This window comes from Gasterosteus aculeatus, chromosome 6 (assembly GCF_964276395.1).
Source record: "Gasterosteus aculeatus chromosome 6, fGasAcu3.hap1.1, whole genome shotgun sequence".
Lineage (NCBI taxonomy): Eukaryota > Metazoa > Chordata > Actinopteri > Perciformes > Gasterosteidae > Gasterosteus > Gasterosteus aculeatus.
In genome coordinates this window covers 14,893,945-14,912,775 of record NC_135693.1, presented here as the reverse complement: position 1 = coordinate 14,912,775, position 18,831 = coordinate 14,893,945, and the positions used below count along the sequence as shown (strand labels likewise).

The 18,831-nt window shown below is 46.4% G+C and overlaps 1 protein-coding gene across 50 annotated transcripts in view; it reads right to left on the bottom strand.

Moving 5' to 3' along the window:
* Nucleotides 1-111: 111 nt before the first annotated feature.
* The window catches only part of LOC120820651 (ankyrin-3), a 101,070-nt gene continuing 82,350 nt past the window's right edge, over nucleotides 112-18,831 (bottom strand). For 29 of the 50 annotated variants that reach the window (XM_078104716.1, XM_078104717.1, XM_078104719.1 and 26 more), the window contains 11 exons: nucleotides 10,985-18,202; nucleotides 10,031-10,105; nucleotides 9,701-9,832; nucleotides 9,379-9,522; nucleotides 5,846-5,933; nucleotides 5,584-5,737; nucleotides 5,242-5,319; nucleotides 4,837-4,920; nucleotides 4,591-4,697; nucleotides 3,410-3,501; nucleotides 112-2,105 (listed from right to left, as the gene is read on the bottom strand). In XM_078104716.1, the coding sequence (XP_077960842.1) occupies nucleotides 2,053-2,105; nucleotides 3,410-3,501; nucleotides 4,591-4,697; nucleotides 4,837-4,920; nucleotides 5,242-5,319; nucleotides 5,584-5,737; nucleotides 5,846-5,933; nucleotides 9,379-9,522; nucleotides 9,701-9,832; nucleotides 10,031-10,105; nucleotides 10,985-18,202 (8,225 nt within the window). In that variant the 3' untranslated portion in view covers nucleotides 112-2,052. Of the gene's footprint in view, nucleotides 2,123-3,409; nucleotides 3,502-4,590; nucleotides 4,698-4,836; nucleotides 4,921-5,241; nucleotides 5,320-5,583; nucleotides 5,738-5,845; nucleotides 7,140-9,378; nucleotides 9,523-9,700; nucleotides 9,833-10,030; nucleotides 10,106-10,984; nucleotides 18,203-18,831 lie in introns of all 50 variants that reach the window. The other 21 variants (XM_078104704.1, XM_078104701.1, XM_078104707.1 and 18 more) reach the window with 12 other exon arrangements.

Genomic DNA, 18,831 nt, shown 5'->3' with positions numbered 1-18,831 from the left:
TGCTCAAGGGCACTTTGGTGAGGCAGCATTCTGGATGAAGGGTATATAGTGTCTCAGCACTTCCATAACAACAAAGGTCCAAGGACACAAAGACAAGACAGGAAACGGTTATATTGCGAAATCAATGCATTTTAAATTTTTTTTTTAGGTTTTTTTATTTTTTAAAGACGTCTGAAACATTTGTGGTGGCATCATTGCTGCTATAGCCTCTAAAAGACCTCGAATAACCAAAGTGCTAGAATAGTTACATTTCAATGGCTTCACTCTTGTTAGTAAGAATTGTACATCAAAAAATCTGCTCAGGTGAAAACACATATCAAACAAAATTGACAGTTCAACCATATCAAAGGTCCCTCCCCTCTGATTGATACAGTTGTATAAGGGGATGTGGTACAGCACCCTAGCGGACTTCCTTTACACCCCCCCCACCCCCCAAAAAAAGTCGCATAATTTTCATGTCCACAGCATAGACGTCAGCACACTGAGCCTCTGCACCAGTAGAACACCACACATGAACTACATGGGCATCTAATGAAAACCAATACAGAGAATTCCTAATGTAAAGTAACATTTTGACACTGCAGACTGTCAAGCCTAAAAAGATCACACGGTTTCAGAGTTAAACAATTTATTTAATGCTTAAATCAATTCTTTTGACCATCCAGTGATTTTGTCATACAATATGCTATTCAGAACTACAATCAAATAATGTCTCTATGTGTCCTTAATGTGATTAGGCTTTGAATTAAGGAAATACCCCCAAAAAATAAGAAAATAAAATGCCCTAGTTTTCCTTTAATGCCACAGCAGCCGTTAGAAAACCAAATTGACACACTGCGAAAATGATTACAAAAAGTCTAACAGTGAACAGAGACTCCTACATCTTATAGCCAATACGCACGATACGGTTATAACTTTACAGCGAGCCAGCCTACCAGCAGTACATTCAGATTATTTTGTTCCTGTAGCAGAAGCCGCCCTCCGGTTCCACGTTAACAGACAAGACATCACGCCCTCAACCAGCTATCAAACTCCTTTTCATCCTCATCCCAACATGATACATGTTTCAATGGTTGTTTTTGTTTTTTTGCCATTTCAAAGTATAAAATCGGTGACAAATGTTAGGGCTATATGTGCACACAGATAAAGGGGTTTATTTGTCATTGAATACAGTGTTTGCAAACTTGTAAAAGTTGTACTTAAAATAATGTGAACAGCATGCATGAAAATAGGAGTACTCTGAAAGGCTGCATTTTGTAGGATTAGATCCATTCCCACTTTGGGAATTACTGAAATTTGATTTTTCTGGAAATGTCCTTATTTAAAATCAAACCAGTTCTCTTTGTTACAAACATTATACCTGCTCTAATAGTTAATTATACAAGAACCTGTGAAGTTACACTCAAATCTTTAAAAGTGGAACCGTTTCGATAAGTTTTGAAAGCACTTGAAAAGGTTTATCTCCTCAGTGCATTCTCAACCACAAGCGTACGCTTTATTAAGAATTTTACACATTGTAATTTTATATACAGAAAACCGCTTTTGTGTTAGTATAAGTTTTAAAAAGGAAGAAAAAAAAATCCCAAAACAATTTACATCCCGACAACAATGGTTTCAAGAAAAAACTATAAGGCGAGTGTTGAACTTGGAGCAGAAGTGTTCCATTGGATTTTTTTTTTTTTTTGTGTTATTGTGTCTACTTTATTCTTTTCCACCCACCTTGTGGATTTAGCTCTTGTGCCATCTTTGGTCACAGGTACACCTGTGCGGGCGTCAGTAATGGCGTCTTTTATCGTTTTCACCACAAATTGTGCTCCTCAAGTAAAGCGCGGACGACACCGGTGGGCCGATGGCACGTTTCGTTTTCACACAAGACAGGAAGCAGAATCATTGTCCGCGGGTCCACTGCAGTCAGGAGGCCGGAGCCTCGCGGCCTCTCTCGTCGACAGGAAGTGAGTTTTTCTCATGCTCATGCGTAAGTCTGAAGGCTCAAACTCCTCTCACGTGAAAAACGTTTGTCTGAAGCGGACTGGACCCTGAAGCCGTCACACTTCAGCTCTCTGAACTCCTTTTCCCAGGAAACATCAGACTTTGTTTCTGTTCGTCTGGAACACACAAAAAACTACATCACGTATTGCAGCGCACTACTCCTGTATAATACGTTTACAGTTGCCATACAACACATTTCCACAGGTGAAATCAAATTCAAAGGGTTTAACCTTTCTCATGTTTCTATATGTAAAAGCACACAAAAGGTCCCCCAATGCGCTAAATGACAAAAATAAAACCAGTTTATAAGATCTGATGGTCCGTGGGTTGTTACAGTGACCTCAGTTGCCATAGAAACTCCTGTTATATTATCTCTGAGTCAGTTTTGTACAGATGGAATGATTCCCTGCAAACACAACACACGAGTGAACAGCGGCAGGGATTAACAGTCTGGCCGCTGGGATAACAATCTCTCTTGGCTGTTACAATGCTGTTACAATGCTGTTGTGAGTCGGGGATTTAGCGGACAAAAAAAAAAAAAAAGGCACAGAGGGTACCAGCGGGGGAATATAATGCTGAGGTGTGTTCCCGGAGCACACACACGCTCAATAAACGCAGTGGGCGGAAATGTTGCCAAGGGGATAACCAGGCTCAGGCATCAGTCAGCCTTTTTCCTTTTGGGTCGGTCGGATTTTGCTTTTTTGAGATCAATATCGGACTCAGGAGACATGTATCAGGTATATGGAGCTACGTATAAAGACCAGAAGTCGTACCAGAAGTAAAAACGTCACAGATGTTTGAATTGCTTTTACATCTTGGGAAAAGATCAACAAATTGGAAACCTCCGTAGATTAAATATTTATAATAAAAATGATTAGAATTGACCTTTTTTGCAGTTTTAAGGGCATTCTTCTTATACATCTATGGCTATTTAACACATAAAGGGGACATTTACTTTTCACAATTTCAGTTTTGGACAAACAACTGCTTATCTGACTGCCCAGCACCCCTGTGCGGCATAGCCGCTGGTTGCCTGGCAACCTCGCTGTGTTTGACGTCACGTCTCCTGGAAGTGACTGCGCACGGCTGTTGTTAATAAAAATAAAACAGCTACGGCACGTAGCCACAAAACCACAAAATGTTTTCACATTACGGTTTGAGTGGGGGAGGGAAATTAGCAGAGGCGGCGTATAACTGAACTTCATTCAAGCAAGTGAATAAAAAAGCCAATGAGCATAATTGCCTTAATTTCTCATTCCAAGGGGAGGATACACAGCGAGTGCGCGCTCAAGAGTTTCAACAACGAAATAGGACCAGAGTATAATAAAGAAGAGAAATTGGAGCATCATTGTATTCATATGGAGAGGACAATGTACAGATACTACACACACACACACACACGTGTGTCACAACACTGTACCTGGTAGAGCACAACCATCCCTATGAGTGTAGCTTCTTATCCCCTGATCTTCTGTCATCCTTTCGCCTGGTATTCCTGGAACCTTCTCCTTGCTAGAAAACACACACAAATATCGATGAGACGTGGCGTTCCGAGACAACCACAAACTCACACACACACACACACACCTGCGATGTAAAACTGAGACAGAGGAGAAAGCAAAACTCCACGTACTGCAGGAAAAGCAGAAAGTTGCCCGTTAGCAGTAATAAAAATGGTTAGTGATATTATTAGGACCCAAACCACACAGCAACCAGACCTGGACGAAGGCAGGTTATATTATTATGGAAAGAGTTGAAAAGAGGCAGATTGTATTTTCACAGCAGACTCCGGGCACTCATTAGTTGTACTGTTGAGTAATCGGCTAAACACTTTAAAACACCATTAAAAACCACACAGTCAGGAGCAGAGTCAGCCTCCTCTTTGTTAGGCGAACACAATAGACACCGCACGGTGTCAAAACACAGCATGCAAGAATGCACCTCAAATTAGCAGCATTTACATTTTCTTAGTGTTTTCCCAGAAGAGAGATCATGAGGAGTTATCCCGAACCAGTGAATCCAGTGTTAATCAACAATTCACTTGCACCGCAGGAGGAGAACACGATCACATGTAACTGTTTGACTTGAGTTTGAACTCAAACAGAAGTGAATGGTTAAAAATAGGTTACCGAAAGATGACATGAAGTATCAAACTGGGCTTTTCTTTTAGAAACAGTATCTCTTTCTCTTTTGCTTTCGCACTGATTCACCCTTTTGAAAACTCTCCAACAGAAGCTTTGGAGTTAAGAAAAGCATTTTATCCACATGCATGACAATTTCACGCAGTATATGAGTATACTGTATATATTAGAGTATATCTATGCGTATGTTGGTTCCAGCACGCTGGTGAAGCTACATACAGCTCACGCTGACTGAATTTCTCATGTATTACTCAATTCCAATTACTCTCCTCCGTTACAGCCCTCGTGAAGGAATTGTGTTTTTTTTAAATGGAGTTTTGCCCAGCGAGGCGTTAGGCCTAACTTTTGTATTATCTGTTAATCTTCCACCAGTTATGTTCTCTCATGATCCAGCTCTTTCATTTAGATTAGACCTTGAACCCAGGAACACAGAAACCGGGTATCCATGCCAAACTCTGACCCGTCTTCCTGCAGAGGGGGACTGTGCAGAAGGTGTCGGTGCTCTCTGTCACTTCCTTGGTGTCCTGGTGTGGGACTAGAAACTCGCCGAATAACCTTCCTGATCACCTGTTCGTGCAAGAAGAATGATGACAAAGGAGGGAGAGAGCTGATGGGAGTCTGCTTGTATGAAAACAAACTCTCTTTGTGGTGCTTTATTATCCCGAGCTGAAGGAGAAATGGATTAGTTATAGAAGTTATACATTACTTTTCTACTGACGAGGTTACCGTCGTGGTCCACGTAGTGTTCTTCGGTCATTGTCTCGCCCGGGATATTCTTTGCTTGTTCTCCCTGTAGGCGTTTGTGTTAAACACATGGATAAAAGCTCAGAAATGGCCATTTCAAACATGACAAAAGGATCCTGCACCACCACCACCACCACCACGACCAAACACCACCTCAACCGTTGTGTCAGATAGAGGTTTGGAACTACGTTAGTTTTCAACCAGCACATCTAAATAAAACGGATACACAAACATGACTATAGCAACATCTACATACTATCAGTACACCAAGAAATACCACTGCAACGCACACTCCACTGAGAGTTTAAACCCACACCAAAGCCCAAGCTCAGCCCAGCTTCTGCTCCGGGGCTTTTTTTCGGGATACCTTTAAAATGAGACGGCGGCTGAAGATTCTGGTGGTTACGGTCTGTTCTTCTTCTGAACCTGATTCTACACTAAAATGCTGCAGAGGAAGGGTGATCATTACGCCGACAGGAGTCGAGAGGGAGAGAGCAGTGAAACAACGAGTTAGTTGTGACATTTGCCTGGTTGTAATAGATGTACTTCGACTCCACGGTTAGTTGTCTCCTGGAATAAAAACAATAAAGTTCTGCTTTCCTCAGCACAGGACACATGGTGGACACAGGTCCAGACGTGTCTCCCCCGGTGACAATAGAATATAGTGCTTTAACAGCCGCAGGTAACTACGTTAGTGAAGTGTTATTACCTTTACTTTTCTCTCCGACACCAGTGCTCCCTCTTCCTTTCTGCCGTTCGCCGAGCGCTCCTGAGGCGCGTGCTTCGAGTTGTTGCCGTTCTGTCGGGACCTCGCTGACTCCCCTCTGGACGAGGAAGTGACGGACTCGCTGGAGTTCTCTTGGCTGTCGACAGAGAAGCACGCGTTCAGACTCGCGGCAGAGTCTTAGTAATATTGGTACGTGTCCGTTTGGTCCGAGCGAAGACCTGCGGTGGTTGTTTGATCATTTTACCTTTCCCGCCTGTCGAGCAGTTCGGAGCTGACGCTGCGGCCTGGCGTCGGTGGTTCCACGTTGACGCTGGACGTATCACTGTGCCAACCTGAAAATGAACACACTTCTTGTTCTGCCTGTTCAACCTGATCAAGAATCTCCTGAACACTGGCCTGGGTCATCATCTCTCTGTCCTCCTCCTTCTCCTCTGAGCCTTCTTCTTTCTCCTCCTCCTCCAAAAGAGAGGCCTCCTCCTCCTCCTCTTTGTCTCGGTTTCCCTCCTCTTCTTCCCCGTTGGACTCGGACTCACTGGGCTGACGTTCCACCAGGGCCTCAACCCAGGCCTGAGGAGAGATCGGTGTAACCGCGCGTCCCTCGGCTGGCCGGTCCTCTTCTGTTGTACCGCAAATGTCTCCTTTACCGCCACACAACCCTTCTTCATCTCTGAACTGCAGCGTGACGTCCTGGTGGACCATTTCCCCGCTGACCCCATCAACTTTTTGATCCTCAGCTGTTTCATCTATACCCTGTTTGGCAGCCTCTGCCTCTATTGCGGTGCAACCTTTTTCCACTTCAGGTTCCTTCAAAATGTCGTTCTCCTCTGCCAACGTGGGCCTGTCTTGTGTTATCATCTCACATTTTCTCTCCACGTTTTTGATCAATTCCTGCTCTACCCACTTTTCCACTAATCCATTTCCCTTCGCCAACTCCGCTGCGACCATCTCGACAACCTTCTCCATTTCCATTGTCACCTCCTTTTCACGTCCTTTAAGAAACAAATCGCCCTGTGCCACATCGGGGGAGCCCATCTGCACTCTCCCATCTCTCCTCTCGGGCGACGAAGGGGTTATTGATGATACGGATGAGAGTGAAGGGGAAGATGTTGAGTAAGCCATGTCGATGTCTAGCTCACACATGGCAGGGGGGCAGTGTGACCTGGGCTTGTGGATAAACGCCATTTCGTGACAGGACCTGTCCTCCTCCTCGCTCAAAAGCAACTGGTCGTTCAGAGCGATGTGGGGCTTCACCACCTTGGGAGGGACAGGGTCAGGGAGTACAAAGACCGGGACAGACAGGGCCAGCTCACAGGGTCTTGGGGGGCTCCTAGGGGGGCCGTCCAGCTCTATCTCCGGGCTCCAGGGGAGGGGCTGAGCGGGGGAGTCGGCAAGCAAAGGGCTGTCTGGTTCTGGGTAATGGTGGTGTTGGAGGCGGGCGAGGGAAGGGTTGGGGGTGACGGGGAGTTCGGGCTCCAGGAAGTTGGGGTCGGAGTGCAGTGCAGCGGGGGACTGCAGCTCCGCTAGAATGCTCTGATAATCTGCAGGTGACAGGATGACAAATGTAGAGACATACACACACACACACACACCGAAGAGAAAACACACACCCTAAACCACACAGCACAGGACATGGACCATGGCACCGAGGCTGAAGTGTGAAGCACGTATCCAGACAACCGCCAGCTGATATGTCAGACGCTATGGCAGTATGACAAACTACTGTCAAACAAATGCAGTAAATATATACAATACATGAGTTTGTGTGAAAACGCGCTATTTAAGACAAATACAAGTGATATCTAAGATACATAAATAAGAATTGTCAAATGGGATATAATCAAAAAAGCAACATCATTTTTCACACAATGTTACGAATTAATTTTTTAGGTGTGTAAAACGTTAAAAGTGTGACACATTAGTGACGAAAGGCCTTATTAATGGTGTAGCATCTGATGTGATGAGTATAAGATGTATTCATAGTTGCCAGGGTGTTCTGTTACATGCTCACATGAGACAGTTGACGGATGAGATATGTGACAAGGAAGACGGAAGAAGAAGGGACGGGATAAAGGACAGAGCATGTTAAAACAAAATTTCCGCCGCTGAAGGGTCAACAGGGATTCGAGGTGGAGGTGGGGAGACGGGTGGCGCAAAACCGAACTGGCAGACCGGACAGGGAGACAGGGAGCGGAGAGGAGGGGAGGAAGGAGTGGGGCTTGGACAACGGGACCCAGACGCAGAGCCGGGAGGGAGAGAAGGAAAGGGGAGAGGGGAGACGGGACGGGAGCAGGACCCAGGCTGGGTCACAAGCGCCTCGTTGCTCGGCGACACAGTGACAGAAGGTGAGGTCACGCTTGAGGGCGAGGAGAAAATGGGAGGAACGGGTGCGACGGGGGGTTCGGACGGGCCAGGGGCAACAGGGGAGGGTACGATGGTGAGGGTGGCCGGTGCAGTTGGGGGGGCGCCAGCACGGCACGAGGCGTCGGAGGAAGACCCAGATATCGCAAGCGAGAGGGTGTTTGGTCCGGCCGCTGAGGGGCCTGAAGTCTGCGGGGGGAGCGAGGGGGAGGCAGGGACGGACGCGGAAGAGCCCGGAACTGAGGAAGGAATGGGTGAGTCAGGAGTAGGGGAGGGAGGTAGAGGTGAGGTGATGTGTGGGATTGGGGAGGCCAGGCGGGTCGAGAGGGGGAAGGCAGAGGAGTGATGAGTGTCTGCGGGGGGGCGCTGACGGACGACGCACGGGGGAGGGCGGGAGAGGAAGTTGAACTGCTGTGACTTGAATGGCGCCGGAGGTGCCAAGTCTTTGAGCGAAATGGAGGACTCATAACTCGGCGAGCGGCGTGGGGAAAAGGGGCGGCGGTGGCGCGCTGCAGCGGGTGTAAGGGGAGCGTGCAGGGGGGGCGGTTTCGTCGGTAAGGTGCTGGGTGTCTGCAGGGTAAAGGCAGCTTCAGTGCGCCGGGGGGTTAAGGGGATTATCACGCAAACTAAAGGAAAGGAATAAGGCAAGACATGCATAAGAGAGGGAAAGGGCCAACAAGTGAATTGGACAAAGGGGAAAAAGAACACATGAAAGATGGTTTAATGTGAAACGAGTTTGCACACAAAGTCAATGAAAGATGTAATTCAAGGGTGTGGAGGGGGAGGGACATGAGGGATGGATAAGGACAGGTCTGCACATGACTCTTAATTTCTTAAGAGCTGTTATGTGCGGTTATCAGCAGCAGATGCTGCTGTGGGGATCTGACGGGAGGAAGGAGGGAGAAGATGAGGCAGGTCAGGAGAGAGATTCTCTCATCTATCCGAGGAAGGCTCAGAGGAACTGGAGGAGAACCAGGAGAACTAAACTAGACCAACGGAGAAAAGCAAAATCTACAGGGTTATTTCATTTCTACTTTTTTAAGTAGCATGTAGTGTTGCAGCATGCAATGCGCTACTGGATATTGCTCATTTGTGACAACCAGGACACAATTTGTGATTTGTAGAGGAGCATTTGCCCTAAGCAAGACCTTATGGTGATAAATCCAAAAGAAGCCAATTCAAATCAGTGCCAGTGCTATTAAATGCATAATTTAATATTAATATACCATAGTTATTTGCAAAGTAAACTATAAAGCATGGGAATCAAGAATGCATTTGGGGAACATTAGGAGCCAGTTGTCCAAAATCCAAGCCTGACTATTATTACTATAAATTACAAATATGTCATCCATGCATTGGCACAACAGAAAAAGGTAGCAGGGAGAGGTAAGAGGTCAGCTAGACAGAGCTAAACTTTACCATCAGCCTGATCCCGGAAAACAGCGTTATCATCGGCAAAACATCTCGTGCCTGAAATGTTACCATAGTCAAATATTGGGCCCTCCAGTAAAGTGACAATATCCATCCGATTGACTTTGGTCAGCACTGAAGTTAAGGCATCCGCTGCGGAAAGAAGAAGGACAAAACAATTGCATTGAGTCATCTAAAAAAACCCCAGATGAAACAAGGTTTCGGCAGAAGTGCCGAAACCAACGTAGCGATAAGCCTTAAATGTAAGCACGGTGCCCTGGTTGATACGTATGAATATCTGAAAGCATAGAGGGATGAAAAACAGTCTCACTTGTGGCGTTCTTTCCTTCCCGACTGACCCATTTCTTAAGTAGCATGAAGCTCTGGGCTGTCAGAGAGTTGGGGTTTTCTAGCCTGACGTGGTTGATCTCATCCACTGTGAAGTTCATCTCCCGAGCCAACTCTGTGATGAGACAAAGACAGCAACTTAACACTTCCATGTACATTTAAATCACGTTGCAAAACTCAAGTCTGTAAACAAGATAAGCTGCATATATTCTTTATGAAGTCATCCTTGAGCCTGAGAATGGCAGTAAATAACAGGGTTTGAGAACGAAGAAAAGCGAAGAGAAAAAAAGATGCAATGCAGAATGCTTGTCACCTGTCCAACTGAGTCCCAGGTGATCTGCGACGATGGCCATACGCAAGTCTGTTCGCTCACAGGGACTCTGGGGACCTGAGAGGATGGAGGACAATGACTCATCAATAAGATTCACAGTCCCTCCCCTTATAGAGAGAAATAAACATGGACATCGTTTTCCTTTTCTGGCCACTCGTTCATCAGAATTCCAGCATGAATTTAAGGTTGTCTTTGAAATAATAATATTAATGTTAATTCTTAACATATTAGCGTTTTTGTAGCTATAATATAGGTTCCAATTATTTCCCCAGGATGGCAAGAAAAGGAGGTTTTACACTAGAGACGTTATGGGCGACATATGTTCATAGAGTAAGTGGTGCTCTGTGACTGTGGTATGTATCCTCTAAGCAGGCAGTAACTGTCATGAGAATCACACAAAACAAAGCACAACATAACTCTCAACAACAGATACGTTGCGCTACGAATCCATCTATGTTAGAACCTACAATGTCAACATGCGAAGACGCTTTTGTGTGTTCTAGTCAGCTTAAATGACAACTGATAGCATGAAAGATTCTGTAAGAACAAACTACAACAATAACTTGGTAGCCCCCCCTTTCCCCCCGCCCGCCCACAGATAGACAGACAGACCAGGGAGTCAAAAAGGGACTGGTTTTACCAGTGAACCAGTCACTACTACTGGCATGCTCAATCTACTATACAGAGATTTAAAAGGGTTGAAAGAGGGGAACAGAGAAAAGAGAATCTTGCAACAAGGACAATACAGTACACAGTACATCAATGACAAAAAAGAAAAGTTTAAATGACAGCTACTGTTCTGAAGAGAATATGTAAACACGCCACAGGCATTCCAGTCAATCCATCAAACGATCACAACAAGGTCATGCAACTAAAAGTGAAATATATATAATATATATAGATGTATTTTAAGCATAGTGTGAAAGTTTTACAAACTAGGCTTGATCTCCGCGACGGGAGGCGTTCGAGACCCTGTGAGTCCCTGACTGCCCTCCTTCCCACCAGTCCGCCTACTCCTCCTGCTCCTCTCACTGCCGGAGGCCCTGTCCGTCGTCGCCACCTTTGCCCTTACGGACGCGGCCCCGGCCTCAGCCCTCGAACCTCTACCAGACCTGGATGAGCGGGAGGGCTGGGAGGGCTGGGAAGGCTGGGAGGCGTCCGACAGAGAGGTGCTCCGGGAGGTGCTGTCTTCCTCCGACTGCTCTGTCTGCGTCTTTTTCTCCTCGTCTGACAGGCGGTCCACCAACTTTAGCGTCTCCCCGCTAATGCCTTTAAAGTATTCGATCGTGCGCTTACAAACCTCGCTGGGGTTCTCCTGTCTGTCCTGTCTGCACGCTCCCTCGGGTTTCACTTTGCTGACCTGATGTCTATCTTTCAGTGGTAACCTCGTGGGCAACTGTATGGCTGCTCTCCCTGTGTCCAATGCCCTTGTTGGCTGCGAGGGGACGCGGGCTGAAACAGGTGGACTGGCTGTGGCAGCAGGGCTGCTCTTTTTAACATCCTTGATTGGTATTCTGGACCTGGGTTCTACTTTGGCTATGGCTGGCTTTTGTCTCTTCCTGACCTCGACCTTCACTGCTTGTTTGGGCTTCTGTTTGCCTATGGCTGTTCCCTGCGTGTGAAATGACCAACCCGAGGCTTTAACTGGTAGCCTTGACTTGGGCTGCTTCACTTCACTGTCTTTGACGGTTTCATTTTTCTGCTCCTGCACTTGACCACTGCTGGTTACTTCCGCTCCCTCCTCTTCATCCCTGCAGCCCAGTGTCTCTATCCTACTAGCTTTTTGAAGAGTGGGCTCAGAGGAGGACTGCAAATTAAACACCACACTACCGCATTGGATGTAGTTGGCCTGAACACTGGAGGCCTCAAGGTTATTGTTGTTGTTGCAGTTTTCAGAGGGGAAATCTTGTCTCTCTAACTTCGGCTCAGTGTGTCTGCTAGTCTGGCTTTCTGTACCCTCTATACTGATGTATTCTGGCACTATCTGACCCTCTGTCACCTCAGCTTTACAATTGGTGAGATCCCCAGAGTCTTTTTTCACAGTTATGGAGGCAGCTATGCCCATCTTAATAGGAGTGCGTAATTTGGGATCAACCTTAGAGGCTGTGATTGTGCATGAGGAGGTTTCAGCTATGGCTTCACAGGTGGGGGCATCAGTACCGCCAGACTGTGCAGTACAGGATTTTGCTGTTGTTGCTGCTGGTGGTGGTGTTGTTGTTGCTGTTGTTGTTGTTGGTGGTGGTGTGCTGCTGTCTGTGGTAGTATCTATAACCTTCTCCCCTGACTGAGAGGAAATTACCCCCAGGATCTTGCCCCCTCTCCCCTTTTCCCCTGTTTTAGGGTCAGAGGAATGCTCACCAATCTGGAAAAACTGAAGCCTCTCTTCAACAAAGTCCCGTTTGCTCATGTCAATAGCACCACTGCGGGTCATCTCAAACATCTTCCCTTCGTGGAAAGGGAAGGGGTTAGGCTCACTAGTTGGTGTGCTCTCATCAGTCGGTGTTCGAGCGGGGGTTGTGTCTGGTGTTGTAGCCTGTGATTTGTCGTCCACCGATAAACCAAAAGGTTTTGGGTCCTCATCTTTTGTTTTGGACTCAAAAACTCCGTCGCTATCGCCCCCTTTGGTTGACCAGGGGTCAAAGTCCAGGCCTTTGGTGGCAACAGTTTTAAAGGTTGAATTCAGCTCCTCTTCAAGTTGATAGCCAAAGTAGTTATCTGCGAAAGTCTGCCTTTCTGGATGTCTTCCTTCAAGGGTATAATCTTTCTCCTCTCCACTGGCTGAGGTTTTAGCCATTCCAGTATCCCCCCCTTCTTCACATTTCTCTTCCTCTATCACTTCAAGCTTAGACTGATTAAAGGAGCGGTCAGTGGTTTTGCCGTCATTGGACAGACTAGACGTTTTAGGGTCCTCACTTAGTCCGTCATCCTCATCCTGAAGGTCATACCCATCTAAAGAGTCAATTTCAGTAGCATCTGTGTCATGCGAGAACTCAGCAGTGGATGCTATGGAGCAGTCTGTGACTGACTGGTCATTGCCATTTTGGTCAAAGTCAGCATCCTCCTCCTTTACGACACCATTGATCTCAGACTCCCTACTAATCTCTTTTTTCTCAGATTTTTTAGGCTGTTTCTCTCCCTCTTCTTTCATTTTGAAAGTGTACTTTTTTAGAGGGATGGGATGGAAGACAGACTCATCATCACTGGAGTCACTGTTATCAGCTCCAGGGGGAACAGGGGATGGAGGCTGGACCCTGATAATAGGCTCTGCTAAGAGGTGCCTATCATGCTCCTCTTGGAGGTTCACCTCGATCATTTCTGTCTCTGCCTCAGAAGAAGCACAAGAGCCCCTTTTCTCAGGGTCGGACTGCTCTGCTTCTAAAGGAGGAGGAGGTGGGAACTCGATGTACGCCACTCTTTTGCCCCTTGTCTTTTGTCTCTCTGTATCCTGTTTTCTACTGGGATTTTCTGAGAGAGCTGGCTTTGATTTTTCCTTCGAGGGCCCCTTGTAGATGAAGGTCTTCCCTTCTTCCTCCTCAGATTCCTCTAGGATAGGGCCTGGCATTGCAGGCATAAATCCTATCACAGATTCTGGTATTCTTGAGGCCAGACTCCCTTCCTCGGAGCTGAGGGTCTCAGGGGTAACAGGACTTTTCCTAGAGCTGTCCAAGAAAGTAACTTGTTCTAGCGTGTCATCTTCGGGACTCCCTTGAGGAGATGGAGGCTGCTTCTGCTTTACAGTGTAAAATGCACCCCTTGTCTCATGCACTGTCCTACTCTCATGGCTTACGATCTTTTTGTACGTCCCCAGCTGCCCTGAGGCCGTTTCTTTTTCATACTGCTTTCCTACTTGGATGCTAACATACACAGGTAAGGGTGTAATGTCTTTGAAACCCTCTGTGACAACTACAGGAGTTAGTTCATCCAAATACTCTACTTGGTCACTATCAACACCGTTACACACGACATTCGACAGGCTACCGTCGGATGAGTCAGTGGATTTTCCTAGTGATGATCCACGAGTAGACTTGTTGGATTCAGAGCTACTGTGTAACCGATTTCTAGTTAAAGTTGGTATATGAGAGCCTGTCCTCTCATGGGGTTCAACAGAGGCATCTAATTTTAAAGTGGTGGATTTTTGATTTTCGGGGAAATTAGATGGCTTTCTTATAGGAATTTGTGATTCCGAGTTTTTTTTTAGACTATCATTGCTATTTGGACTTTCTCGGACAACAAATTCTGTGTAGATTATTTTCTTGGTAGTTTCTTGTATTTGTGAATCACTATTCTTGCTGTCTTTTATAGAATCTTGGATTAGAGACGGAGTTAATTTGGGGGACTGGGATTTATAGTTCCCATAGTCTTGACTCTCCCATGCTTTGAATAACGTCTTCCCTTCCTGATCTTTTTCACTGGTCTCGTGCTTGGTTGAGAACTTGTTTGATTCGCTATCTAGACGTCTCCTCTGGTTTCCTGGACTGTCTGGTGTTTTTGGAATGTTTGGACCAGCAAACACCTGATACACGGGTAGCTTAGTTTCCTGGAGTTTCCTGATAGGAGGATTTGAATTTTGGCCACTCTGAGGACTCCTATCTTGCTTTTGTGCCTCTTGTTCAAACTTTAACCTCACAGCACTCACTTTCGACGAAGACATTTGAAAAGGTTTGGGGCCTTCACCTGTGCTTCCCTGTGACTTAGTATCTCCTGTTTTTTTTGGGTCTGACTCGCTGTACTGCGGCAATACTCTCCTCTCTGGACTGCTCGGCAAACTGGCACATTTCCTATCACCGGAGCTGAACCTGTCTCGAAGCCTTTCTCTACTCCATTCTTCCCCACTACCTCCATTCCTATAAGCTGACCTTTCTGGACTGCTGTGTGTGGAACTGGGCCCGGATCGAGATTCTCTGAAGTCTGGTCTTCGAGACTTCTTTTCTGGAGACAAGAGCTCATCGTTGAGCTGTTCGGTTTTATCACGGAAGAATTGAGATACCTCACTGAGTTTTTCCTCCGCTTCCTTTACAGTCCTGTCCACTCTGTCCTCATACATGAGCTGTTCTCCCTCCTTACTCTTTGTGTCCTCCGACACACGCATCCAAACGGATTGTTTCGGGCTGCCAGGCTCAGATGAATACTGCAAAAGCGTCAGTTTGTCAAAGTTATCGTCGACATTGGCCATTCTTCCAGATTTGTCAAACACATTTCTGGACGACCTAAAGACATACTCTGTCCTTGGTGCAACTGATCTACCCTCACTGTGAGTGCTTCTGTCTGGCGAGTGGAAGCGAGATCTATCCCTCAGATATTCCTCCGTATCAGAATGAGACTGGTCAAATTTCTCAGAGAGCAGCATTTTCTCTGCAAAATTATAAGATTCTCCCCTAAGCTCTGAGGCTTCATCCTCATTGTACTCTACGGATTGCTGGCTTAATAGCTTCAGTGCTTTGTAAGATTCATCTGCCAAGAGCTGGGCTGAACTAGGACGACTGTCTTCCTCTTGGGACATGGGTGTGTGCACTCTGGGGCAGTCAAGGTAAACTGGAAGTGATTCTTCAGGCTCTTCGTCTTCCTGTCTAGTTCCTGGGTAGTAATACATTTCCTTCTCCGCATGGTTTTTTGTCTCTCTGATGATGACCTCTGTTGGTTCTGTTTTACTTCCCTTTTCAATGTGAACCTCAATTATTCTTTCAACCTTAGGTTTGGAGTGTATGTCCTCGAGGACCCGTTGGGACGTTTCCTCATTGCCGGTCTTGTGTTCAAACAGCCCAGCCAGCTCTCTAGAAGGGTCTTTGCCTGACTGAAAAGCCTTCATTATATCATGTACGGACATAGTTTCCTCACACCTTTCTGATGCTGTCTCTTTACCAGGCGGTTTGTGGTACACCATCCTGGTGGTGGTGGTGATGTGAGTCTCCTCCTTTACCCTCATCCCTTTCCCCATTGGATCCTCATCTGGGCTGACTTTTATTGAATAGCATTTATTCTGATCTGCAGTAGATGAAGCTTGATGCCCTTTAGAATCTGAATCAATATATCTGACGGGATGTGCATCCTCCATTGCGGGTTGTTTATTATCCTCCGGGGGCTCGTAGCTCCTGATGACATGGACAACCTCAGTCCTAGTTTCAGTGATTACTGGGGGAACTGGGATATCCTGAAAAAGGGCCTTGGGGCCCATGCCCTCTGCACTCTGAGGAGCAGAGGGTGTCCTTTCACTACGGGTCTCGAAGCCACTATCGGAGAGGGGGCTTTTATCCTGTTCATGTGAGATATCATCAGGGGAGTCTAGCACAGTGTCAAAAAGTGAATCTGCTACTTTACTGATCTCTTTGTCTGAAGGTGATGAGCGCATGTTTGTTGGAGGCATTTTGAGCTTATGCTCCTGAACTGCTATGGTGGGTTTGAGGACGCGTTTCTGCTTCTCCTTGCCCTGTCCTTCTCTCTTTCCCTCATCTGCTTTATGTTTTGTGTCATGCGTTTTGGAGAAAGAGCTGCTGCCAACATCATTGGCCAGGTAGTCAACCACTTTGGAGAGATTGAAATCTCTATCTGGTATGGTTTTGGACTTGGCTTGAGGAACGACGGTCTCATATCTTGGTGGATAGCTCCAGTTGCTTGGCGGTTGTTCGACTTGTACTTTTGAGAAGTGTATGTCATCCAAAGAACCTCTTGCAAGGGAAACTCTTCCATCCTTAATAGCATCTTTGGTGAGAATTTCACTCACTTTTACCAAATCCTGCTTTACTTTCTCCACAATTCTATATGGCTCCTCATCCTCTACCCGAGCCTCTTTAGGGGAATCTGACTGAAATCCTTTGTTAGCAGTGGAATTGGGGTCTGTCTGCAAAATGGCTGACATTCGTATCAAGTCCTCTTTCATTTCGGCCACATCCTTCAGAATCTCTTGGCTCGACGAAAGCGGCGACGCGGTATTTGATTTGGGGCCAGCAGAAAAAAGAGGCGATTTGATTGGGGAGAGAGTTCTGGCAAAGGAAGACTGCATGTGAGCGTTCACCTCAACGGGCACAGTCTTCCGCGGGGACAGAAGGGCAACAGCTGACTTGGACACCTCAGGTAACTTTTTAAACTGGGGCTCAGGCAGCACATTAATAACACTGTACACTGGGACAGTCGTTGTATTGGATGTTACAGTAGTGGTGGTGTTGTTGGGAGGGGATCTCAGGGAGGCATAGAGGGAATTTGAAGCCGATGATCTAATGGACTGATATGAGGAGGATGCTGAAGAGGACATGGACTTTAAGGTGCCATAGCCTGCAGAACAAGAATTAAATGTTTTCTCCACCTCATCAAAAGCTGCATTGACACTTGTAGTCGCAGCGTTGGTGGTTGCTTGTATTCTCTCTTGAAGACTGCTCGCGAGAAGAGACGTGGGGGATGAAGAGCGGTACTGCGTAGGTGACACAGTTCCATTGATCAGAGCTGCGGCACTCGGTGGAGTGTTGGATTTGAGTGGTGACGAAAGGGAGGAGAACAGGTTTCTTGCGGGGCCAGTGACGTCTGCGGCAAAAGAACGCACAGAGGAGAGACCGGGGACTGTTTTTATGGGCGAGGAGGAAGATCCTGTGCCAGAGCCCCCCATTACGGTCTTGTATGACAGGGGTGAGCTGAACATACTCAGGGAAGATTTGGGAGAGGTTGGAGGGGTCATGCTTTTTGAAGTTCTCTCAAGAAGTGGGCTTCCTGGTCCAGAGACAGTTATAGGTGAGGTCCTAGCGGACAATGCTGCCAGTCCTTTCATGGATATAGTATCTGGGGCGCTTCTACCTGGTGAGGCCAGGGGACTGTGGCTGACCTGCCCTGGGTACTGGGCTTGCTGGACTACAGTTTTTATGGGAGAGGAGATGGTTCTGTAAGATCGGATGGGAGAGGCCATGTCGCTAACTGACTTTACGGAAGAGGCAGGTGATCCCGGGATGTTTGTCTTGATGGGAGAGGCAGAGTTGATGGACCAGACAGACTTTAATGGAGAGGCAGAGGGCGTGTTGGATGACGAACTGGAGAGGGAGCCAAACCCAGACTTGGCTTGGCAAGGGACGGCGACAGGAACAGGCGACCACGCCTGATAAGATCTCGTTGAAAAGACAGGTTTGTGAGGGTAGCTAGAAGGCTGTGTTCTCGGCGAGCTTCGATCAGTTGTTTCTTCAACAATAATTTAAATCATAAACAATAAAATAAAGTAAACGGAAAATGTAACGGAAAATAAGTGAAAATAAAAGATAAAAACCAGAGAGAGAAATTTGAGTCAGTCAGAAACTGCAGCATTTTCACAACAGCAAGACAATGTTTTACACAGGAATTGTATGAAAGGCCCCCAGTTAAAAACCCAGGATGATATGGCAAGTGATGGTCTAAAATCAGCGAGTAGTCACAAGACATAATAAAGAACAGAGCAGGTATTGGAACAAAATGTTTGACACGTGGTAGACTTGACAAAAAAATGACATGATAACCAAAAATTACAATTCCATTGACTTCTGATGTGCTTTTATCTATTTGCCTCCTTGCAACAGTGCCTTTTACGGTACATGTTTGATTGACATGTGTTCATTTGGTTCATTTTCAATGCCAGAGATGACCCCACAAGTGTATATCATTAGTAAAAAAATCACTTCACTTGCTTGGTCATGTATGAAATACGAGGTTGCACTTTACAAAAAAGGTAACAGTAAATTCACTGATTCACGCCTGTCCAGCATGATCTGCAAATTATGACACGTTTGAATTGTCTCTGTTCTCAGTTGAATCAATATTTCTCAAGACATACCTAT